Source organism: Podarcis liolepis (assembly GCF_965112155.1).
Source record: "Podarcis liolepis genome assembly, chromosome: 11".
Lineage (NCBI taxonomy): Eukaryota > Metazoa > Chordata > Lepidosauria > Squamata > Lacertidae > Podarcis > Podarcis liolepis.
This window is the reverse complement of record NC_139565.1, coordinates 42,060,428-42,084,972: the sequence shown is the minus strand read 5'-3', so window position 1 is coordinate 42,084,972 and position 24,545 is coordinate 42,060,428. Positions and strand designations below refer to the sequence as shown.

Below are 24,545 nucleotides of genomic sequence, written 5' to 3'. Positions count from 1 at the left end.
AAACCCTCCGTCGGCCATCCTGGCATTTTCAGGAAGCAAGGTGAATTCAAGGTTTTGCCACATGGCTAATTTTCATGCCGACCAAAGTTCACCTAGAGATCAGCTGACATCAGTCCCCCCCCCAAAAAAAAGGCTGAATAAAGCCATTACAAAACACCCAACACCCTCTCTGCTTTGTTGGAAGGCTGATGGGAGAACCACACTTGCTTGAGTACAATGGTCAGGTGTCTGCAAGAGTTTACAAGCAAGAGATTATCCTTCAAGCCAAAGTAGTAGGAAGAAGAGAGGTTTTTATGCTGCAGAGACCAAGGTAGACTTGGATATCATAAGAAAATTTAGAGGCCCTTGAACCTTGTATATTAAAAAAAAAAAGCCAATTTAAACTCTGAAGGTAACACTAAGGCAGACATTTAAATAATATTCAATGCAATCCTATTATCTACTCAGAAATTGACCCTACTGAGTACAATAGACCAAATTCCATGTAACCTAGTATTAGGATTGCAGCCATGGTCTGTGGTGAACAGCATCAGTTTTTAAAAGCATCAGGCCAATCTACCAGCCACATCCACCATGGTTTATATAAATTGTGCAAAAGCTGGGCTGTTCTCCAAGCAGATTGCAGGCTCCTGCAGGTAGAAAATAAAGCACCATAAATGCTGATGGAGGCCCATTCCACCTCATCAGAATGAGAAATCAATTGACCTTGAACCTCTTCTATCTTGCGTGTGACTTTTACTGGTTAGAATGAAATGCAGAGCTCAGAGGGAAAAAAGGCATATACTGAAACCAGTGCTTCAGGTTTTCCCCACTCTTTATTGCCAACAAATGTATATTTAAAATCACGGTTGCAAAAAAATGTATGTAATAAATACTTCACTTTGGGCTGTAATAAATAAAAAAAAATATTAACAAGGAATGCACTTTGCCAGCCACAAGTGTGATCAGTTCTTGGAAGAAATAAGAAAAAATGTATGGCCATAGTTCACAGTTAAGCAGCCACAAGCTGCCCCAAATAGTTATTCGACAACAATGAGATCACCCTCCCTCCCAATTCCTCAAGTGTTATTCACAGTTTTAAGTCCTCCATCAGAACTGTTCTCTGCAGAGCTTCAAGTCCAACTCATATCTTTCAAAAGGGAGTGAACCAAGGAAAGCTACACTCCAAAAGAATTCCTTGTCACACCATTAATCCACCAAAGACGGCTGCAGTAGGCTCCATGTCTGGTACCAGCCCAGCACATAAGATATTTGTTCGTACCAGTCCCTACTCCTCACTCATCCATCAACATACTAGCTTTTTCCAACTGCCTCCACTGTAGACTTCAGTGAGAGAAGTCCTTTTGGTTTTAGAAGAGTTCTTTTTAATTTAATTGCATCTTTGCAAGAGCATATTCAATGCATATTCCATTCGCTGTTTTAGATCCAGGGAACACCCAGACATCAGAAGGGTCGTCAAGCGAAACGTTGTCGATAGCCTATCTTCATTGATATAAGTAAGCAAATATTCCTCATTTTGGTTGCATATGATGATTTTTGTGTGGTCATGGTAGAAGTTCACCTGCCAAGAAATTAAGAGGTGCTGTTTAATGCAATTGTTCCAACCTCTCAATGCACATTTCATGGCACTGCTTTCAGTTTTCAGCAGTGCTCTGCAAGTATTTCGTGGACAGAGCCTTCCTTTACAGCCTAGATTAGAAGCATAATAAAAACCCCTTTGCTCATGTGCTGCAGAATATTAAATGCCTAAAAGACAAAGCATCTCTTTGACTCTAAGCTCAATAGGGTCTTAATCAAGATCACCTGCTTGAAGACAAAGATTGCAAGCCTTAATTTTTGAAACGGCAACATAATCTGGAAGCAAGTTATGTATCCAAAAACACCCCTTAAGGAATAAAGGTATTGTTCATCTTTAGTTGGTAGAGGCTTGTGTCCAGAATTTGAGAACTAAAATCACTGCAGACCTTAGGTAGCTTGAGAGCAGAGGAACACAGAAGGTTCTGGTGATGTATAGGAAGATCTCTATTAGACCACTGGCTGTTAACCTGTGGCCATCCAGGTGTGTTTGACTAAAATGCCCATCAGCCCCAGCTAAGATGGTCCATAGTAAAGGATTGCTGCTGTAGTCTAGTCACATCTGGAGGCCCACAGGTTCACAAACCACTTATTGGATCCTAGTGCAGGCATAGGCAAACTCGGCCCTCCAGATGTTTTGGGACTACAACTCCCATCATCCCTAGCTAACAGGACCAGTGGTCAGGGATGATGGGAGTTATAGTCCCAAAAGTTTGCCTATGCCTGTCATAGTGTGCCTATGATGTCTTGTTATGCCAAACCCAATAGACCCCCCCCTCCGCATAATAGAATAAACCAAGCATTACAGATGATACAATATCATGTAACTTGTAGAAAGCCCATTTTGCATCTGTGTACACTTCACTTTTGGCCTTGGGATTTGTGAAAGTAGCACGTTTGGCCCTTCAAGCCATTGGGCTCCTCGTCTTTCACGGAGTCAGCTGAACAATAGCTTATTAACACTATTTATGATAAGTTACTATTGTCATCAAGTTGCGACAAGCTCCTTAGGTTGATAACACACTGTGTAAAAATAGCACCCTCGCCATCTTCGGATCTAATCCCCACTGATTCCAGATGACAAGCCCCTACATGTTTGGAGCAAGCTGCATGTGTGGGTGGGCGGAGGGAGGAGAGAGAGAAGAAACTCTGCCTACCTGGAAGGTGCCATCATTGAAGAGCATCATCAATGCCTTGTCAGATTTCAACCACTGTAAGAGGTAAAGTCTGGGCCTACGGACATCTGTTAAACTGGGCAGATCTCCTCCCTGAAAAGGAGAACACACAATCTTGGTTAGAGCAGAGTTCATCAACACACAGGCTTTTAACAGCAACGGATTCCAAGCCTTTTCATCCACAACACTTACATCCATGAGATTCTCTTCCATGTAGTGAGAGAAGTACTTCAAAACAGTTACTTGACTGATGAACTGTTCAGGGGCATCAGGAGCGGAAAACACGGAGCACTGACCAAGCTCTGCATAGTAATGGACTGTTCTGAAGGTAAAAAGAAGAAGAATAATATTAAGTTCAAGTAGACACAGAAGAGGAAAGTGTCAAGTGACAACTTCGTTGTACATTGGGCCAGCCACTTACTTTTTGTCTGGAAGAAGACTCATGTGAGCACCATTGTTGAAGAGAACGCCCACTGTGTGGTCTGACAGCTGGTAACCGAAGCCATATTTATTTGAGTAGTCCACCCATTTCGTGACCCACTGGAAAGACGCAGCCAGTTGTTCTTTGGGAATGTGGTCAGATTCTGGCATGTTCTCCAGGCAACCACGCAACACTCTAGCCACAGTGTCAGCCACACTTCCCATAGTACTATCTTCAAGACCTGGGTGAGGGCAAAGAGGAGGGAACGTTACAGAAACCACATGCAGAGTTGTCAATGAGCCTACCTCCTGTACATTATTCATTGGCCTATCGTCTCAGATTATGCCCCTAAAAGGCGGTTTGGCAATTTCTGCTACAGAATTTGTACTGAAGTTCTGAGAGTTCCCAACAGAAAGAGAAGCTGTAAAACTAGGTTTTAAAAGGGCTTGAGGATTTATCTGCACTCCCATCAATTCTTGCAGTTCTTTGTGGGGAGGGAAGACATTACAGTCCCAAAGACTCACTAACCAAATTTATAGGTTTTTACACTAGATTATTTGCTTGGCCAGTTTGACACGGGAGGAAGAATGTTTCTTTACAGGCCCTAAATCTTACATTCTTGCTTGAGGTACAGACTAAACACAGAACCGCCTACTTAACGCCATGTGCATCATACTTACATTCGCTGCTGCTGCTACAGCTTCCCAACGTCCCCCGAACTATCATCCGGATAGCATCTCCGATTTGTTTGGTTTCTGCTAGCATGCCAGGTTTGGCTACAGTGGTGCTGGGAGGCTGGATCTCCTGAAAAGGCAGAAAATACCATGTTGTTGCCAAGGACCATCAAGGACAGATTCTTGCACAATTCATCATCATGTTTCAGATTCCGTTTTGCAGGTAACCTGGTAGCTAGGCCTCGCTAGCAAGGTGCTTATCACTGTGATGAACAGGATACATGCAAAGGGCTTTTGCTACGGCCCACAATGATGCCGTGTGCATTATACATGCCACACAAACTCCCTTCGAGTTCCCTTTCAGGGAAGGCAAGGTCACCTAGCATCAGGAGGTGGAAGGCAGATAGGACCTGAATTCATTTCCCCCATGATAGCAAGCTTTGATTTCCCTTCACTTATGTATCTAGGAAGAGGCTGTGATAAACCACTGGGGAAGATTTCAAACTTGTTCTGGCCTTTTGGCAACTTGAACGACCAAAAATCAAAATTCTTCTTGGTTGCAAACTGGATCCCATTTCTTGAACAATGGAACAGAACAATGGAAAGATGTTTTCTTAACAAGGCTTGGAAGAGCTTCTCATGCTGTTTGTTCTACATTTTTATTTGGTTATGTCTCATCACTCTGCCTGTGTCTGCACACACACACCAGGCCTGCTTCAGCTCCCAAACATGCTGGAGATTGCAAATGCAACTGAAGTTTCAGAACTGCTGGCTTATCCTGAGCTAAGAGTCTTCCTAAGGAAGAGGAGGGGCAGCTGACAGCATCTCAGGATTATGCAGTATGGAGACACACAGATGCTGGATGATTTGCACTAATGAGTCCTGAGTCATAGAGACCCTGCACAGATGTCAAAGGCTATGACAGCCATGTCACAAGATTACGCTAAGCTTCCTGAGCTCTCAAGGATTTCGCTAGCCGCTCGTTTTTACTTGTGTTCAGCAATGCAGGCTACCCTGTTACAAAAAAAAAGCCCAACCAATTGAAATACATACCTCCTCTGGTCTGTGTTTCAGGGGTTGCTGGGTTATTGAGGTCTTTTTCAAGTCATGTCTAAGCTTGTATATTTCTTCATCTTCTTTAGCAAGCCGATCTGGAAGGGAGAAGAAAGCCACAGAAAATTTAGAGGGGGTTTTCCTATCCAAGTGCACATGACTGTCTAGTACACAATACTTCCTGCCTTGACAAGACATGCAGTCTAGAGTGTTGCTTCCTTTGTATGTGCCCGATTTCACAGAGCTGAACATGGATCTTATAGAAAGAGTCGGCAGACCAGGAACTGCAGCCAATAACAGGCTGGCTTCAAAAACCAACAGTGATGCTTTAGCAGCTCTGCATTAAAAAGTTCAGCAGTGTGTATACACAAAATGTGAAGCTTTTAGAGGTGGCAAGAGATCAGCAGTAAGTATTTGTTACAGATGGGCAGAGGATGGATTGGGATCTACTCGTAGATCTCTGGCTGATTCGTAAGATAGATCAGCAAGTTTTTGGATTCTGGATTACTTAATGATACAGCAACAACGAAAAGGACTTCCCTCTCAGAAAAGATGTGTTCTTTTGCACTGATGACTTAGTAAGAAACAAAATTGATCCTTCCAGCCTAAACTCTGCCTACTGTAGTACATAGATAGTAGCCAGGTATGAATATATCTACTTACTGTGTGTGTCAAAATATCTTGCTTTTTCCTTCTTGCCCCCAAAGAGAGCTGCAGCGGCCTTCTTGAAGAAATTCTTAGCTGGGCTTGACAAATTGAAGTCAGGAACTGTATGACAACAACTAGCTGGAAGCCTCTCTGGAGTGAAGCCCTGAGGAAACAAGATGTACAAAAACGGGCTGTCAGCTGGCTGTCAGCTGTAGCTCTGAACAGAAGCGAAACAAACCAAGAACAAGAATGCTACAAACCAGCAAGAAGAAGTCGTGTTGAACAATGTCATCTAAGCTGGGGCGGTCTTCCGGGTTTTTCGACAACATGCTTGCAATCAAGTGCTTTGCAGGAGGCAACAAAGACGATGGCAAGGAATATCTCGCTTCCCTTATACACCTGTAAGTTTCCTTCAGATTGGTTGTTTCAAATGGAGGCCTTCCGAGTAGCATTGTATACCTGTTGGAAGAGGAAGTATACAATTCATTATTTGAATCATTGGCAATAATAATAATAATAAAAATGTTTATAAGAAGGGCCTCAATTTAAGTAGTCTTTAAGCAAAAGCATCACCACCACTGACCATTACTAGTACTGGAAAAGGTTTTGTCAGCTAAGTTTTGTAAGAAGGGGCTGAACTGAGATCAAGAACATGCCACAGGTCTGTGCAAGACCCAAGGATGTGTGGGTTTGGTAACCAATGAAGATTAAGCATCCCAATATCATGGGGCTGCAATGAGTGGGAAGTGGTCCTGGAAAGGCCCATAGCTCATCAGTGGAACGGTTAAAGACTCTGCATGCATAAGGCACCCCATCCAAAGCCTTTGAGGAGCCTGCCAACAAGATGGGCATGACATCACTAGGCTGAAGGTGGACCTTAGACTGGTTTGACTCAGTCTAAGAAGACTGCCCACACATGCAATAATATCTCCTGGTGAGATTACTGGAGAGTGTGTTTAATGTGATTTCAAATGGGATGAGGTCAGAAGGTAAGGCTTCACAATACCTTGCATTGTTTTTTGCCCCCATGTACAACTAGCACAAACAAAGTTTATTGTGCAAAATAAGCCAAATCTCCAGAGTTCTGCGTAATCTGAATAGTTACAGGTCGCAGGAGAGCAACTTGGGTGAGGTCCTTGTAGGTTACATAGTCTAACCTCCTGCTCAGTGCAATTGCTCAAAGAGATGTGCTGAAGGTCTGCTTGAAGACCTCAAGAAAGGCAAAGCCTACCCACTAGTTACACAGTTGTAGACAAGACCAAACACCAGCTAAATACTCACATGACACAGCCCAAGGCCCAAATGTCAGATTCACAGCCATGCCCTTGTTTGTTCAGAACTTCTGGAGAGAGGTAATTTGGTGTGCCACAGATGGTTCTGGAAAAGACAATTGAATGAGGAGTCAAAACAATTAGCTTCCGGTCCAACAACAGTTAAGACTCTCTCAAAAATTCAATGTGTGTCATACACTTTAGTGAAACCAATGCAATCCAATCCCAAGTCAGTGCATTTTAAACAGAGGATTAGTTTGGCCCCCCAAAGCTATATGTTTTCGTTAAATACTGTACAGGTTCCACCTGAATTCTTTGCTATATGCAAACAGCCTGTATCTGCCTTGCGTAAAGAAGGCTCCAAGTTTAATCCCTGGCATCTCCAGGTGAGGCTGTGTGAAACCCCTGCATGAACCCCTGGACAGCTGCTGCCAGCCAGTGCAGACAACAGGGAATTACTTAGACCAGTGGTCTGATTCAGTATAAGGAAGCTTCCTCTGTCCCATGGTGGCAGCTCACCACCATTAGCTATATAAGACTCACCCTGCCAAATGTGCATGGGCCTGAAATAATGGGGGTTGCTCACAGGCAGAAGAAGCTGACCCACTAAACTGTTACAAAAAAGGCCATTAAGAACATTGATCAGCTGTCAGATATCCTGGCTTGCAAGCCAATGCTTTAAACGCATTATGAGAGCCAGCATCTCTCACTGCTATACATAACTAGAGATTACAAATCCCAAGGCAGTTCTGCTGTATTTAGGTTGCTGCCCTCTTTCCTTCCCAGGTCCTTACCTTCTCCTGTGCTCCAGCGGTTCCAGCCTTGCTGCCAACCCAAAGTCACCCACTTTCAAGTCCATGGAATCGTTAATGAAAAAATTACCTGCAGACGCAAGGCAGAGAGGAAGAGGAAACATGGTGAGTCCAATTCACTGTCATGACGTGTTAGACAAGTGCTGACTCGCGTCTAAAGAAGGCCAGCACATAGTTGGTGCTTTTGTTTTTATGAATGAATGCTTAGCACTATTACTCAAGCACTCCAAGACTCCACTGCCAGACACGCTGATCCTATTCATTAATCCCCATGAATTGCAGTTTTCAAACAGCAGTTTGGTCTATGAGAAAGGAAACTGCTCTTTCAACATCTTATAAGCACAGTGTCTTGGGAGATCAACATACCTAGCTTCAGGTCTCTGTGTAAGATCTCCTGTTCGTGAAGGTATTTTAATCCCGACACAATCTGCCTGAGGTAGTATCGCACTTCTGGTGCCGTCAACACCTTCCTTGCTTTCAATATGTGAGCCATAGACTGGTGAGAGGAAAAAAAGGGAAAAACCCACAGGCAAGGTCACTCAGCTGAAACCACACAATAAGCATTAGCATTATGGAAAAAGCTGAGGGGTGGGGGTCAAAGGCAAGGAATTAAGGGCTGCCTCAAGAAACTATGGACAATACCTTTTACACATTAAACATTTTTACACTATCGGCCGATTCCATGTAAGGGAATACCGGATTTCTCCCCATGGATGCTCACCCTTCGGCTGCAATACTCCAACAGAATGTAAATGTTCTCTTTGTCCTCAAAGTAGTGGTAGAACTGCACAATGTGCCTGTGATTGAGCATCTTGTGCAACTCGATCTCTTTATCAATCTGGAAGAGGAGAAAAGGGCACACACAAACAAGAAGCAGGTTATTACTGGCACCTCGGTATCCACATGCCACCGCCGTGGGAAGAGGCAGGGCTTAGATGCGAGCAAGCCACTGCAGAGGGCGAAAGGGAAGGGCCACCCAAGCACATAAAGAGATTCCTGAAAGGAGTGTCACAACACATACACACCTTTTCCCTTTGATGAGGTTTGGCTACTCGGCTGTGAGGAATGATCTTTGCAGCATAGACTTTGTTTGTGGTCAGATCCGTCATCTCGTAGCATTTTGCAAAGCCGCCCTGAAGAGACAAGGCAGAGCAGAAGAAGCACATTAGGCGAGACAGCAGAGAAACTCCCCTCCACCTCCCTCTTCAGGGAGCCCAAGTCAAGCAGGAAAAATCGGAACTACCAAGGGACCATGACTGCAAAATAAAAAAAAACGGTGACAGTCTGCAGCCAAAGGACAGTCTGCAGTGTGCTCTCAATTCTCACTCTTTGCTAATCAAATTAATGCAGCGCCTTGGATACTAAAGAGAGCCCCCCCCAGGCAAGCTCTCTCAACCAGCAGTCAAAAATATGCAACAAAGGTACAGACAAATGCCTGTAAAATGCTTGAGGTCTAGCAGCTTAAACCTGTAGCAAGAGAACAAAACCCTCCCCAACTGCCTCATGTGTGAAGCAGGCAATTCTCCTACAGATTATTTTGTGACCAATGCACACACATTTATCCATTTTTGCCACAAGCGCTCAAGATGAAAGGCACAGCAACCGACAGTTTTCTGCTGCATGTAATTGGGAGAAGAACAGCTGACAGACATGTACATTAATCACACAGGATAGCTGCCCTCCCTCTCCGTGCAGCTATCCGTGTGGAGCCTTCCGTCTTTTGTTTAGCAGCCCTTTAAGGCTGGCAGCTTATGCATGCACCAGCCTCCACAGGTAACAAGCCTACTTCGACAGGTGATCCGCAGAGGTGATAAAACACAAACGATAAAAACAGAGGGGGCTGCAAATCAAGCCAGCAGGACATAAGGACTCAAGATAGTGCAGCACAGCCCCGATGAATGGAACCCTGGGTGTAAAATGCCCTCTTTCTGAGAAGCAAATATATTTGAAATTTTGCAAAGGAAGGGAAATGAAAAGGCACGATAGATGGACCGGGAGGAGCGGAGGGGGGGAATGCTATTAATTATAAATTATTATTATTTTATTTATACCCCACCCATCTGGCTGGGTTGCCCCAGGTACAGAATGGGGGGGGGGGCAGATCAGACCGAGAGGCTCAGATTAGGGAGGGCGCCTGCGTGCCAGAAATGCCAAAACGCACTGGCAAAAAACCCGCACACAAAATCAAAATAAATCGATGTTGGGTGGGAATCTATGCGCCCCCCGACCCCACCCCGACGTTACAACCAGCTCTGCACACCAGTGACAGATCCACAAGACGGGTCCCTAAAACTGCCACTGCCGCCGCCGCCGGGCAATTACCTTTCCCAGCACCTTGCCGCGGCAGTATCGCCTTCCCGTGGTGGGGTCGGTAATAATCCGAGAGATCTCGGTGGCCGAGTGCGGGTGGTGGTGGTGATGCTGCTCGGCTGCCGACTCCGCCGCTTTCTTCCTTCGCAATTCCCCATTGCAGGACTTGCCCAGCGCCTGCTCGCCCATCTTGCCGCTGCCGCCGGCTGCTGTACTGCCCGGCTGGTAAGCGATAGTCCTCAATAAATCCATAGCCCCGTCGGCAGGCTTGACCCAACGAAGCAAACCCCGCTCCAGTTCCCAACCCGCTCCCAAGCTCCGCTGCCGCTGCGCCGAACGCTCGCTCTGCGAAACGGCGACCGCCTCCACGGCCTTTTATAGCGCGGGCAGGCGCCCCGCCCCGCGAGCCCCGACGTCACAATGCTCCGCCTTCCGAAACGCCGAGCGGCCTATGGCGGGCAGCGCGTTGTCCGGCTGGCCGCGCGTGAGACCCGATGTAACGTTGGCAGCGACGCGCGTTAAGCAGCACTTGGGAACGCGCGCCCGCCGGAGCCTTCAAAGCGACACGCCACTGGGGAAAAGAGGCCTCCGCGTAATTGCAACCGCTGGCCCGAACGACGCCCCTTCCCAGTCAACGCGCGCGCTTCCTTAGGAGTAATCCACCCCGCCGGACCTCTTTCGGAGGAAACACTCCAGGTTTTCCCTGCGGTGGGTGAGCCACAGTACAACCCAGCCGCGCCAAGGCCGGTCAGCTCCTGTATAACCCTTTAATGTTGGTCCGGCAAATGACAACGCAGCCACCGGATAGAGAAATGGGGACCCCCAGCCACAACGGCCCCTGGCTCCTTTGTTCCTTTGAAAAGCTGCGTAGCAAAAGTCCAAGCCGGCACCTTGCCTGCCATGGCCCCTGCAAGCCGCCTCAAGGCCAGTGGGGAGAAGTCATCAGCTCCCTATATGGAACAATGGCTTAGGTAGGTTTGAGTGACGTTTCAGTAGGGGTAGGGGAGGGATTACCCTGAGCCCCGCCCCACAGCTCCTCTCTCTCTCTCTCTCTCTCTCTCTCTCATTAGTTTTCCTTGCAATTCCTCTCTTCACTTATTTTAGAATACAGCTCCCAAAGAAGCACAAGAAAGGCCCTGGTAGCAGCTATGTAACCCAGTTACACGTCCTCACAGTGGCCAACCAGACACCTGTGGGAAACCAGCAAGCATAGCTGTCAACGTTTCCCTTTTTTTAAGGGTAATTCCCTTATTCCGAATAGGATTCCTCGCAAGAAAAGGTAAAAGTTGACAGCTATTCCAGCAAGTGGGGCCTGAGTGCGACAGTGGCTGGGGCTTATGGGAACTGTAGTCCAAATCAAGTGGAGGTTACCAGGTTGGTGAATGTGTTAAGCCAGTCCTGCTCTCCCCTTCTTCCTTGTCTCTACTGAATGGGAGACCCTGGACTCCTGGCCCTGACTGCGCCATTGACCTTACGTATATATGTCATTCCTTCCTTCGAACGATACCTGTCCGTGAGCCAACCCATTAAAATGGGCCTCCTTGCATACACGTTTAATGGGAGGGGGGCACACATGGTGTCCCAAGGCTTCAATGGACAGGGCGGATGTTAAGCCAAGATACACTCTGTGCAGGCCAGGAGCTTGTTTGTGTACTGAAGGTGCCCTTCATCACACCAAGGAAGGGCAACAGCTGCAACACCGAGGGATAAACTCCAGGATTAACATCCCAGGTGCTGAGAGAGAGAGAGAGAGAGAGAGAGAGACGAGATGCCTTCATTCGCTTCCCTCATTTTCTCTCCATCTGGCTTTCTGATGAACAGCCCATGTGGTGAACACATGCCAGGCTTATGAGGCCCAAATTAACGTGCCTGAGCCTTGCAGCACTGATTGCGATTTGGGATACGGAGAAGAGCAGCGTGGTATCCATGTCCTACGCTAATCAAGCCAAGGTCATTCAAGGACAAACACAGCCCGGTGGTCCCTCCTCTTGGACCAGGCACTGCCTCCCTCTTCTACGATGACAAGGAAGGACATTGGCAGTGGCACCGAAAAGGCGGTTTAAAAAACAAAACAAAAGTGTAATATTCACATTTTCCTTCAAGCATGAAAATGGAGGTGACGGGTGGAAATGCCACATGCTAAGAGAGATGTAACCCGCTCCCCACACACCCAGCAAATTCAGCCCTTTCCTTAAAAAAGAGCATCCCTTTTCTCATTGGAATCAGACAGCTCACAGTTCTTCCATTAAAATTGCCCCATGCAAAATCAGCCATCTCCTCAGGACTTGGTAATATAACTGGATGTCACTGGGAGCAGTGCTAAAACTGCAGGGGTGTGTGTGAAACTATAGCAGGGGTTCAGCCTGACAAAGCAGCGGCTTAATAGAGACCAAGTGCAGCGGAATCACCTTCTGCGCTCTGTCTCTGTCTTGTGTCTTACTGACAGATCTCCTGGACTCAGTCTCTTGGCTGCAGAAGCTCTGCCAATCAGCAGTCCCCGAGCTTAAAGATCTAGCTGTTGCTAAGTGGGTTACCTGCTGCAGATCTGGGATGAAGCCAGCGCTTCTTTCAGGTTTGGAAGAAACCGGCAGTGACCTCTAGCGGCATATGCTGTTTAGTACACATGCTAGTGAGGGCAGCAGCGTCCTGGGAAACTGGATGATATGATCTAATGGCCTGGCAAAGCCAAGAGGCCAAATTACCAACTGTGGCATGATAATTGCTACTTATTTGCCCTCGATCTTGCAAGGATCTACATGTGGAAAAACAAAACAAAAACCCAACCCTTGTCCTTGCTTCCCAGCCACCGACACTGTAGGTTGGATGACTAGGCAACATGGAAGTTTATTTTAAATCTTTTGTCCAAGCAGGTGGAAACCCAGCTTGCACACCTGAATTATGTAAATCGGCATTGCTCAATTAACGAAGTACTTAAATTGGGGTTCTCACTTCTCATGGGAACTTGGCAACCCAACTCATGTGACATGCAGAATGTGGCCGCCATGTTGCTTTAGTGGTGATGCACCAGGGTATCTGTTGCAGGTACAGTGGTGCCTCGCAAGACGAAATTAATCTGTTCCGCGAGTCTCTTCGTCTTGTGGTTTTTTTGTCTTGAGAAGCACGGCTATTAGCGGCTTGGCGGCTATTAACGGCTTAGCGGCTATTAATGGCTTAGCGGCTTTAAGAAAAAGGAAACAAACTCGCAAGAACTCGCAAGACGTTTCGTCTTGCGAAGCAAGCCCATAGGGAAATTCGTCTTGCGGAACGACTCAAAAAATGGAAAACTCTTTCATCTTGCGCGTTTTTCGTCTTGCGAGGCATTCGTCTTGCGAGGTACCACTGTATACATATGCGCTGAGATAAGGAGCAATAGCTGCCGGACTTTTCGACAAAGACACAGTGGCTATGGGAGGAGGAAGAAAGAGGCAGAAGTTCGGCTAGGACTGGAGAGGGTTGTGCCCTTGTGGTCCCTTCCAAATTCTACAATTCTATGATTCTGTGACTTGATCAAGTTCCAATTCTGGCTTAGATGTGAATTTCAGTGGCTGATCTTGGCCCCTTCACGTGTTGTGGCAGGAACTGCTGTCCCTGATGTTGCATCCTTAGGCTAGCCCTGCTCATGTGCATAGAGTTTCCATTGCAGACACACCTCCATGCTTAACATGTGAAAGGGCTAATTCAGGGACACAACATTGGTTGGAGGCATGGCCAGTGGTGTGGATGCATGAGAGGGCCCTGCACACAAGTAACACATGTAGGTAGCTGATCTCTTAGCTTAAACTACATCGATGGGGATCTGCCTGTGCTAAAAAATTAAAGCAACATCATGCTGCTTTATACAGGCATGACTTCCCTAAAAGAATCCTGGGTTCTGTGGTTGGTTAAGGTTGCTGAGAGTTTGTTTGGAAACTCCTGCTCCCCTTCCAGAGCTACAGTTCTCAGACTGGTTTAACAATCAATCCCTTTTCATCTGGGAATTCTACACCCATGAGGGAAACCCTGGATTTTCAGAGTTAAAAGATGAGAGTCATGTACTAGAGACGTGAACTCCATTCAGAATTCCAGAATTGGGCCATCCCGAATGATGATGACATTACTAATGCCTCTTTCTTTGTGATGTCAACAGAGATGTATGTGATCCTTCTTGCCAAATACACAGTGATCCCTCTGAGTTCCAGAGCTGAACTACCAGAATCGGCAGATCAAAAAGGTAAGTGCGGTTTGCCTAATCTTGGCCCCATGTCAAGTTCCCTACAAGCAGCACTGGGATGAAAGCAATGATGCTTATTCCTTCTGCATCATGCAAATTAGATCCAAGACGCAGCAGGAAACTTCGTATGGCTGATATGGCCGTTCTACTAAGATTTCCTTAGAAATATGTTCTGTGTGATCAGTTTGGCTTATCCTCACATGTGTGTTGAAGATTAAAGTTCTAGATATAAGTTTTTTTAAATGGAGAGAGGTACGGTAACTTGAAACTTACACACGTTTAACATGTGTTTTCAGCTTTACGTCAGCATCAAAAATATTTTTTAAATTGTTTAAAGGGGGTGAGCAGCGCTCAGGAAAAAATGACTTAAGCAATCCCACCCGTCATTGAACCCAATTTTTTTTGGCTATGAATAATTTTGCCTGTGTGTGCTACTCCTAGAACGTAACCACCATATAAGGTGAGTTGCCTGTACATTTTAAACACAGAAAGTGTTAAATGTCTTTTCACTGATATCAGCCAAACATTGCATAGCATTGCCCTCTTATCAGAATATCCTCTAATAGTGCACTGAACCAGCGAGTGCTGATGGCTAATTCGCTTGTTTGGGGAAACCCCTGGATTTTCAGAAGTACAAAAATCTTTTTTAAAAAAAAATAAAGCTTAAGGATGCAGCCTCCTCCTTGCTTGCACAACTAAACAGCCAATGAGGACATGAGATGTTGAGTGACAGTTGGTTAAAAGGGGCGGGGCAGAGAAAAGGAGGAAGTGTAATGGAGTGTTCTGGGAGAGGGCATGGCTGGCTGGAAGTTAGCAACCCTGAACGGAAACATGTTAGCTAGGAGATACATATATGCTGTTGTGCCATGTAGTTTTTAATCACGCTGGAAGGCATTTTTGCATATGTCCTTAGACTGATGTACTGGAGCGTATTTAAGGCACATGGGTGACTTTCCAGAATGTACAGTGGTGTGTTGGAAGTTACATACCCATCCATTCCAGTGGACCCATTCACCCACTGTGGCAGTTTACAAGAAGACGATCTCTGTTTCCGGCTAATGTCACCATAGGGGGGAAATCATTAAGTGCAATAAGAAAGGAGAATGCTGAAGTTAAGAAAGCACTATCCTCATGCATCGAGTATTTTAAGACTGCCAATCCTAAGCAAATAAGTAACAAATCATATGTCCCACAATGTTCAAACTAGAACGAAAGAGAAAGGAAGGAAGGAAGGAAGGAAGGAAGGAAGGAAGGAAGGAAGGAAGGAAGGACTAAAATCAGGGGGACATAAGAAGAGCCTGCTGGATCAGGCCAGTGCCTTATCTAGACAAGTATGCTGTTACCAAATTGGCCAGGCAGATACCTACGGGCAGTCTCCTCTCCTGTGTTTTCTAGAAAGGGGTATACAGTGGCATTTCTGCCTCTGACATGGGAGTAGAACACAGCCTGCTGCCCAGCTTGGAGATGCAAGAAGGTGCTTAATACATATTAAGGAGTAACTAATCCATGGGTAGGCAAACTAAGGCCCATGGGCTGGATCAGGCCCAATTGCCTTCTAGAGCCAGCCCGCAGATGGTCCGGGAATCGCCGTGTGGATCGCCAGTGTGCATGTTCTTTCCTTCTCCCTCCCTCTCCCTTGCATGGTGCCGCTGCCGCCTCCTCCCTCCCTCCTCCTGGCTTCTCCCTGCCCTGCCTAGAGGAGGAAGGGGGCTGGGCTTTATTGATGCCAGCAGCAGCAGTGCTCAAGCGGCTGCCATTTTAAGCAACCCCTTTAAGCCCTATCGCGCGCCGCTCATCATCCCGCCGCCAGCCCCTGCCGCTCGCAAGACACAGGTAAGCAGCCACTGGGGCTCGTGGTGCTCTTGCATCATTCCCCCCCCCAAAAAAAATATAGTCCGGCCCCCACAAGGTCTGAGGGACAGTGGACCGGCCCCCTGCTGAAAAAGTTTGCTGACCCCTGAACTAATCCATGCTACGTGGTATTGAGCCAGTTCCCCAACGTTCTGTTCTCGGCTCTGGCACCAAAGCTTCTTCACACGTTTTCTGTGCCACCTGATCCGGTGTGTGCTGTTCCTTTGCTCATGAGGCCTCTGTATTCAGCTCTTGTGCAGGTGGGCACAACTTTGGACAGTTCTACTATTTCTTGAGCACATCTTTTTGGAGCTCTTGTACAGCTGGGAAGTCGCTCTTTGGGGAAAGAATTTTCCGACACTTTTTCTGAAAAGTTTCTTTTGAAGCTCAGATAAATGCTTTCCTAGCTTCCTGTGGTTCGGATATGTTAGCGTTGTCTCATTGCCCCTGTTCTTTGAGAAGAGGGTGCCTATACAGTGAAAAGTTGGAAATAAACAGAGAATGAAATGACACCTTTTGTTAGACAAGGGGGAAATCACTCAGACTCGTGCCTAGAAAATGTGGGCCAAGCGGAAAACCACTCACACCCACGCCTTCTAGGCACAGGAGAAGCAAAGTGTGGAGGAGCCCTTATTCAAGGGAACCATCCTTGCCTTCCTTGTTCAGAACAGTTGGTTTCAGGTATATTTATCAATAAGCTGTCTTGTAGCTCCCCCTGGTGACCGACTCACATAATGCTATCTCTTTAGCCTGCTGTACTACACTGTATTTAAATTGAACTGTTCCATCCGTACCTCACTCCAAATATATTGCCATTTGATTTTTTTAAAGGTTCACGTTGCCTGATATTTTCAAATTGTACTTATGCAGTTTTGTAATTACGTTTTAATACAAAACATTCCTGAGCACGCTGCAACTTTCTTTCCCCCTCAAAAGAAGGCATCAGAAGTTTAAGAGCTGTACATCTGGCCTGAGCCAAATCCTTGATCCTGAACCAAATGAGGTCAATTTGGAGTTGGTCCAGAGTGTGTCAGGGCAGCCCCAGATCACCTCGGGTTGGGTCCACCTTGTGCAATTCAGGGCTGTCAAAAGGAGGGGCAGTAAGGGAGAGGAGAAGGAGACTAGGCAGGCAGAGATTCTCATCTGTACTTCTTTCCTGCCTCTCATCGCCACTCTTGTAATTTTTAATTAGGCTTTAAATTCCTAATTAAACATTAGGGCTGTGCAAGGTCCCCAATTTAGTTCAGGGGCCAGGTTCAGGGTACGTTGGTCTGGCCCTGATCAAAGCCCAGTCTGCATTGCCAAATTGAGAGTTGCTTGCACAGCTCTAGCAGAAATGGCTACACTCAGTTACTTAATTTTATTCATTTTTATCGCGATTATATTCCGTCTTCCTTTCCTCCAAGGAGCGCAATTCACTAGGCAGTACATTTTACCACCTGCACATTAATCTACATTCCCAAGGATGCTGCAAAGTTCATCCATAATATTCCAATTTGTCAGATGGTGGTAATAATATGTAATGACTTACCCAAGTCAGACCTCTTCCACACATTGCAGATATTTGGATGTGGGAGTTCAGTGCTTAATTTCCCTGTTAATAATTGCTTGAGGGTGAATCAATCCGCAACCCTGTTAAACCTAGAAAACCATGCAACCAGAATACTGTCCCACATTTTGTTGCATGGGGGAACATTTAGGCTCCCCCCCTTTTAGTTTTTGTTAGCATAATCCATGTTATTCAGAACACTGCAGTGAGAATGAAAAACGCTAGAAGGGATAAGCCTCAGTGAATGAACTGCAAAGGCTTCAGGGAAGACACATGAGTGGCAGGTGTCATAGCATGAGACCCAGCAAGGAGCTCAGGATCTTGCCTGAGTTCCAAACCTGGACCATTGTGTCTTCACATCATTACGTTCCTTTGAGAACATTCATAAAGTAGCCAAGTGCACAGCAAGGAGATGGTGTCGGGGCACTTTGGAAAGATGCCTGAATAGCCAATTAAATGAAAAGAATTTATCTGCTGCAACAGATGCTCCGTCGCCTTGGCTTTGCTTGCAATTTGACTGGGCTGGGGAGGGTTAAAGAAACAGCCATCTGCTCCTTTGCCATGTCTGTGAAAAATGGGAGATAATTTCCTTATCGCATTGAACGTTAAGAACAGAGGCAAGTGAAAATGAAGAGAATGGCAGAACCTGCATTGAACGTATTTTTTCCCCTAGGACAAGGCCCATTAAAGTGGGATGGAGCCTATAAAGAAAGTAGAGGGGCTTATCAATGATTTCTTTACTTTTGAAAAGAATCAGTACAGTGGTACCTCGGGTTAAGTACTTAATTCATTCCAGAGGTCTGTTCTTAACCTGAAGCACCACTTTAGCTAATGGGGCCTCCTGCTGCTGCCGCGCTGCCGGAGCATGATTTCTGTTCTCATCCTGAAGCAAAGTTCTTAATCCCAGGTACTGTTTATGGGTTAGCGGAGTCTGTAACCTGAAGCGTATGTAACCCAAGGTACCACTATAATGACTTCATTTTTTTTGCCATCCCAGGCAAATGCAGTGGACGACAGAAGCAAAAGCTGGTTTCTTCCACAAGCCTCCTATTTTCATATCAGTTGAGTAAGCAGTGAAGGTTTTTCATCCATACACCTGCAGTCCACTCCTGTGTTTACTTAGAAACAACCTCAATTTAGATAGACTTTTACTCAGTGTGCTTAGAATTCCAGACTAAAGATGCTATTAATGGCAACTCCTACTGGATCAGAAAAGGTGGGGCCATTTTAGAGGTAGAGATAAAAATCAGTATCTGGCTGAGTTAGGCAGAGGGCCATAGCTCAGTGGCCAGGCAGCTGGTTTGCTTGCAGAAGGTTCACTCCCTGGCAACTCCAGGTAGGGCTGGGAGAGATGTCCCTCTAAAATCCTGGAGAGCTGTTGCCAGTCAGTGTAAACAATATGGAGCTAGATGGACCAACAGTCTGACTCAAGTAAGACAGCTTCCTGGGTTCCTAATCAGGCAAAAAGCAGCTTAATATGTGCCCTCTCTCAACTATTGTTGTGTAGGATCACAGCCTTCAGGGCTGGCCGTTTGTCACCTGCGGTGGTGCCTCCTTCCATTCCAGCTGTTGGCTGTTTTCCTGAGTCATGCAGCACTTTCACCCTTGAAACCCTAGGGAAGAAGTACCGTATTTTTCGCTCTGTAGGATGCACTTTTCTCCCTCCAAAAATGAAGGGGAAATGTGTGTGTGTCCTATGGAGCGAATGCAGGCTTTCGCTGAAGCCTGAAGCCTGGAGACCCTTTATTTCCCCCCCAAAAAAACTAGGTGCGCCCTATGGTCCGGTGTGCCCTATAGAGCGAAATATATGGTAGACTCCACACACAAGACTTTGAAGATGACTCTTTGCTTGCAGAATGCCAACTATTACAAGCAGTATCATACATATATACCCAGTCCAATGCAATGCTTTTCATTCTTTTGAGCCCAAGAGAGGGTCTTCTTGGTTCTTGCTGCTAAAACTCCTTTGAAGCAGTCCCTAAATGATAGCTTGTCTGTCCTCACCAACTCCTCTTCACACTCAGCAAAACAACAGTGAAACTGCCAACCCCCAGCTCCCACCCCCTGCTATCACTACCTAAGGCACACACATGCTCACTTAAAGGGAGCTAACAAACTGACAAGACAATGATTCGGCATTTCTGTGACCTTAATTGGAGTCACAAGATTTTGCTGATGTTACATTCCATTACATAGGTTTTCGGGGGGAAGGGACCAATACAATTTATTCTTTGTAAAATACATGTTCTAACAAATACTGTACAAATCCCAACACCAGCTACTTGTTGGGACATTTTGATTGCTTCCATCCAGTTCTGAAAGTCTTGTTTCACTCTTGAACTCCTGAATGGCGACTCGTGAGCACTGAGTCTGCTGCTAAATCTGTACCTCTTTGTTACTTACAAGTAAGAGCCTCTGTCTGCATCTGTTGGGAAGAAGCCGGGTCACATACGTACCTTGCAAAGTAGAGATGATATAGGTGAACCAATTTTTTAAAGTGTGAACAATTTAAGTGCTAAAGTATATACACGCTAAGCACTATTATCACACTGGTTATGTCTTGTTAAAATTAGACCATTTAAAAAGACATCCAAGAAACCTTCTAAATACATTCTCAGCTGAAATAATAATTCTCATCCTGACTTGTAAATGGCAAGGCTCTCCAAAGTTCAGACGGTTGGATTTTTACACAACAGCTGTGCAGCTGTTTATCATTTGTTTCTGCAGAGTCTAGGTGTCCTCCCAAAGTGAAGGAGTCTATCTATCCCAGGGCTATCACATTCTCTCAAACACTCTGATTGCAATATTTCACCCTTGGGAAAATGTGGGATCCATTATCTAACTCTTTAATAATTAAAAAAAGCAACAAAACAGCAACAAGACCTCCAGCTATGCCAGTTTATTAACCTTTTGCTTTATATATATATAGATATAAAATACTTCATTTAAGTCTGTCCAACCAACTGAAGAATACACATTTGTTGTGCTTTGTTTTAAAGCAGGGAATGCAGACATCTGCACTCCCTGCAACAATGCAACTCCCCGTACATTATATTGCTGTGAATTTGGGTGGGGGGATAGGCTATATGCCTGAGCCCCCTTCTAATTCCTGGATCCAGCACATTCAGTTCCTGGAACAGCCAGGCTAGCTTCTTGGTGAGTTAATGGCCCTCTAAGCACGGGCCATTAAGGTAACAAAGGAAGTGGCTCTGAGACAGATTTCAGATGGGTAGGGGCTCCTCCCTCAACTCACTGGTAGTTAGAAAGACAAAAGGCCGGAGCAGAGATATGTGAGAGCTAGGAGACACAGGCTGCAGGCTGGGCAGCTGAGAGACAGAGCCATGCCTGACTTCTGCTGGAATCCAGCTCTATGTGGCTAGGGGACAAGCAAGACCCTCTTGGGGTGTTAATGCTGTGAGCCCCTCCATCGTATTTCCTAGTAGTGCAGGACCAGAGCACCTATGAAGATACAGTGCTAGGCAAACCATCTATTGATCTCTTTTAAGCCAAGCAATGTTAATCACTTTTAAGTCCCTTTTGTATCGATGTGAGTAAATTGCTTAATGCTCCCATTGAAATCATTCAGGCAGCACTTAACTTTGGCCCTTATTTTTTTAAAAAAATCACTTGGAGGTTTCCCATGAGTCAGGGACAGGCAGTGATATATTTGCACACACCCCCAAAAAACCTTCTGTTTAATGCCCCTAGTTGAAATCCTGGGGACTTTTTTTTCTTCTCTCTTTGCTGCATTAGGCTCCAGTTTTATAATCACCCCCTGAAAAGGATGGGTTTCCCTTCCTATCTTTCACTCTGGATTCTTCAGCAGTGCAGCTTGGGAGATGCCTTTTGTTAAAGTGAGTTTTTTAGGGCAGGGAAAAATCTCTGGAGCTTGAAGGAACTCAATTGATTTTTCCACTCCTCAAAAGAGTAATCGTCAAAGCCTTTAAAAGGGGGGGGGGGCTTGGAAGAGTAATGCAAACTGAAACACCAGCAAAATCATAAAACCGGGAGGCCTATACATCTTCCTGAGCCTCTTTGAAAGACTGAGCAGCCCTTAATGAAAGATGCAGACTGACTATTATAGATCAGCCTTCCACCGCATTCTGAAACGCAGACAACGTTGTCCCCTAATTGTGTTTAATAGTTAAGACACAGGTGGAAACATGAGAAACAATGCGTAGAAAGCTGCATTTGAATTGCTCAGAAGCAGAGAACAAAGAAGAGTGGAATATCTGATAAGAAAAGAGCTTATGTCGTTACTGTTTTGCAGCTTTATAAACCACAGCCGAAAGCTACTGTCAGGGAACTGACATCAGAGCAGAGGGGAGAGGCGAGGCTCCCAGATTCTGCAGGAGAGGGAACGAGTAAGGGAAGAGAGAGAACGTTATCTGGGGAAGGAAGTCCAGGTGACACCAGGAAGAAGGGAGAGGCAGAGAGCATCTCGGAGGTGAGGCTCCGAGACTCTTCCAGTGAAGTCAGTGAGGAGGGTGGAGGACCACCACTCGGCACGCCCACTCTGCGCAGAAGGCTTCCGCGCAGAGAGGCGAGGCGAAGGTTGTCCGTTAAGGAATTCTTATGCTGGAGGAAATTTAGGAGACGCCCACTCACGGATTCAGCTAGCGACTAAGCAGCAGCGCAAAGGGCTGCTCAGTCAGGGAAAGACACAACCACCCCTAAGCAGTTTGGAACGGCTGGAGATTTACACACAAGCAACCCCATTTCCCATGACAGCTACCAAAGTGGTATACAGTAATATTATTGTTATTATTGTTTATTCAATTTATATACCCCCTTTGTCCAGAGATCCTAGGGCAGTGTACAACATTAAGAACAAAAATGCAGCATCATAGCAAAAACTTAACTCCCGGTTTACGCGGGGATTAAGTTCCAAGGCACCACGTGTTTAAGCGAAATCGCATATATTTGAAACACCAGTGAAAAGTCCTGCAAACACCCTGTTCCGCCCCTGTCCTGTTCCATCCCTTTTTGTGATGTTTTTGTCACATTTTCAGGTCACTTCCAGGTTTGGCATGATCACACACATTTTGAATATTCGCACATCATTGGGGGTGGGGTTGCCTGGACACAGTGTAATAATAAAACAATCATAATAACAGTCCATCCCTGCCCCTCACACATTTAACAGGCCATAGATTACTTAATGGCCAAAGGCCTGGGTAAAAAGGAATGTTTTCACCTGGGGCCTAAAGACATGTAATGGTGGTGCCGGGGGGGTTCTCTGGGGAGAGCATTCTGTTAAGTTGTGAGTGAACATATCAGACGACACAGCGGTTCTTCAAACAGCTCTTGTTTATTCACAGGGCAGAATAGAACCTACTTATATAGAGCTCGACTACAAGGCAACAGTAACAATTTTCTGTAACTATCCAATCGCTGAACGTCACTTTCAGTTCTTTATTTGCATATGTGGACCTGAGTGAAAACTATCCACAGTATCCCCCTGCTGGCCCAGGGTGAGAACTTCAGTACATAACACATTCGACACACGGGGGGCCACCGCAGAAAATACAACAGGTAACAGACTCATAAGATTTTAGAATGTTGTGAGCTTCAAGGAGTTAACACTCTGTGCTAAGTGGAAATGGACCTTGGCTAAAGGTCACAGAAGCTTCCCACCATGCCTGAAACGGCTCAGGACCACAGAGCCTCAAGCATTCTCTCCCCTGTGCTCATCAACTGCTGCCTTTCTTCGTGTGCCTCCTGCACTTAAGGTCTGGAGGGTGGCAACATGATAACGGGCCTTTTCTGTGGTGGCTCCCTGCCTATTGAATGCTCTCCCCAGGGAATCTCACCAGGCACCTTCATTGCATATCTTTAGGCGCCAAGCAAAGACATTTCTCTTTACCCAGGCCTTTGGCTGATTAACGTTCTATGGCTTTTTAAAATGTGTGTATGGAGGGGGGCGGTTATTGGTTTGTTTTTGTTTTATTATGTATTTTATATTCTTATTTTGTATTTAATATCAATAATAATAATGTGGCACGGTGAAAGGAGCCTCTCTTTCACATTTTGTAGCCTGGAAACACAGCGAGTCCTATGCTGAGCTATAATCTGTCCTTCCTGTGATGCCTCGTTCTCTATACTGCTGAGCTGATCAGAGAGTACATCTCAGCAGTGGGCAAACTGTTACCTCTGATAAGCTGGGTAGCATAGAGAATAGAGTTTGCTCCCCGTGCTGAAGGGAAGTTACTACTGAGCAGCTGGGAAAATAGGGTAGGGGGCAGATTGGAAGGGGAGGTCCTGTAGGGTTCATCTGGTTCATGAGCCAGGGGTTCCCCATCCCTGGTTTGGAGAATATGCATAAATATAGGTGTAGACAAGCCCTCTTCTCCCCATGAGAAAAACACTCTTGTGATTGCATCGTCTCTTTCATCAAATCTCACATTTATAGAGCAATAATATTGCCTCTCCAAGAAAATACCATTCAAAGCTATGGCTACCTTGGTTTTAAAAGATAGAAAGCTCTGTGCTGTCTGGAAAGACAGAAACAGAACTTCGGGGAAGCTGGTGAAATTGGGTGATAGATCATTATATTCTGTCACCCTAAAACACCCTCTCCTCATTTCATTTGACTGAGCTTTGGCAGCAGTAATTGGACATATAAAGCTTTCTACCTGGGAGGCGTCAGATCAAATCCAAGCCAAGTTGTTTAATGTCCAGAAGTTGTCATCTCACAGCTGCTTGCTGACCTGTGAGAAATGGATGTGTGGCCTCAGACTAGCGCTTAATTGGACACCAGGAGTGCTGATGCAAAAACTGGGGAAAGCAGCAACAATTCTTACTTGGTAACTAATTTGGTATGGCCATTGAGCTTTTGATCTATTTTTTTGGGTGGAAGGAAGACAGATGAAGTGTTTAAGGAGAAAGTGCAGCACGTTCTTCACCTCTGGTATAAACCCAGCTCTGCCATTTGTAATCTCTGAAAACCCATCTTTGCAAGTTTGCAATACGGTTCAGCAGAACTGGGCCCGTTGG

At 45.8% G+C, this 24,545-nt stretch overlaps 1 protein-coding gene and 1 long non-coding RNA gene across 6 annotated transcripts; one reads left to right on the top strand and one right to left on the bottom strand.

Annotated features, from left to right (window-relative positions):
• Nucleotides 1-796: 796 nt before the first annotated feature.
• Nucleotides 797-10,857, bottom strand: PLK2 (polo like kinase 2). Its single transcript, XM_083465309.1, has 14 exons — nt 9,952-10,857; nt 8,655-8,762; nt 8,351-8,467; nt 7,996-8,125; nt 7,612-7,699; nt 6,828-6,923; nt 5,807-6,005; nt 5,562-5,709; nt 4,899-4,996; nt 3,852-3,975; nt 3,172-3,412; nt 2,943-3,072; nt 2,733-2,843; nt 797-1,561 (listed from the first exon to the last, which is right to left on the bottom strand). The coding sequence occupies exons 1-14, from the start codon at nt 10,189-10,191 to the stop codon at nt 1,370-1,372; spliced, it is 2,022 nt and encodes a 673-aa protein (XP_083321435.1). The 5' UTR covers nt 10,192-10,857; the 3' UTR covers nt 797-1,369.
• Nucleotides 10,770-23,483, top strand: LOC310688742. 5 transcript variants are annotated; one of them, XR_014517121.1, is made up of 4 exons: nt 10,770-10,910; nt 14,066-14,149; nt 14,505-14,609; nt 22,871-23,483. It is a non-coding gene; the product is annotated as an uncharacterized lncRNA (long non-coding RNA). The 5 variants fall into 5 exon arrangements; XR_014517122.1 differs by lacking the exon at nt 14,505-14,609 and having other exon boundaries at nt 22,871-23,478; XR_014517123.1 differs by lacking the exons at nt 14,505-14,609; nt 22,871-23,483 and adding an exon at nt 18,547-18,716.
• The last annotated feature ends 1,062 nt before the right edge of the window (nt 23,484-24,545 follow it).

Coding starts and splice junctions, on each gene's coding strand:
- PLK2 (XM_083465309.1), bottom strand. CDS start 10,191: ATGGATTTATTGAGGACTATCGCTTACCAGCCGGGCAGTACAGCAGCC. Junction 6,006..6,827: donor TGGGCCTTGGGCTGTGTCAT/GTGAGTATTTAG, acceptor CTCTTCCAACAG/GTATACAATGCTACTCGGAA. Junction 4,997..5,561: donor AAGATATTTTGACACACACA/GTAAGTAGATAT, acceptor TCTCCCTTCCAG/ATCGGCTTGCTAAAGAAGAT.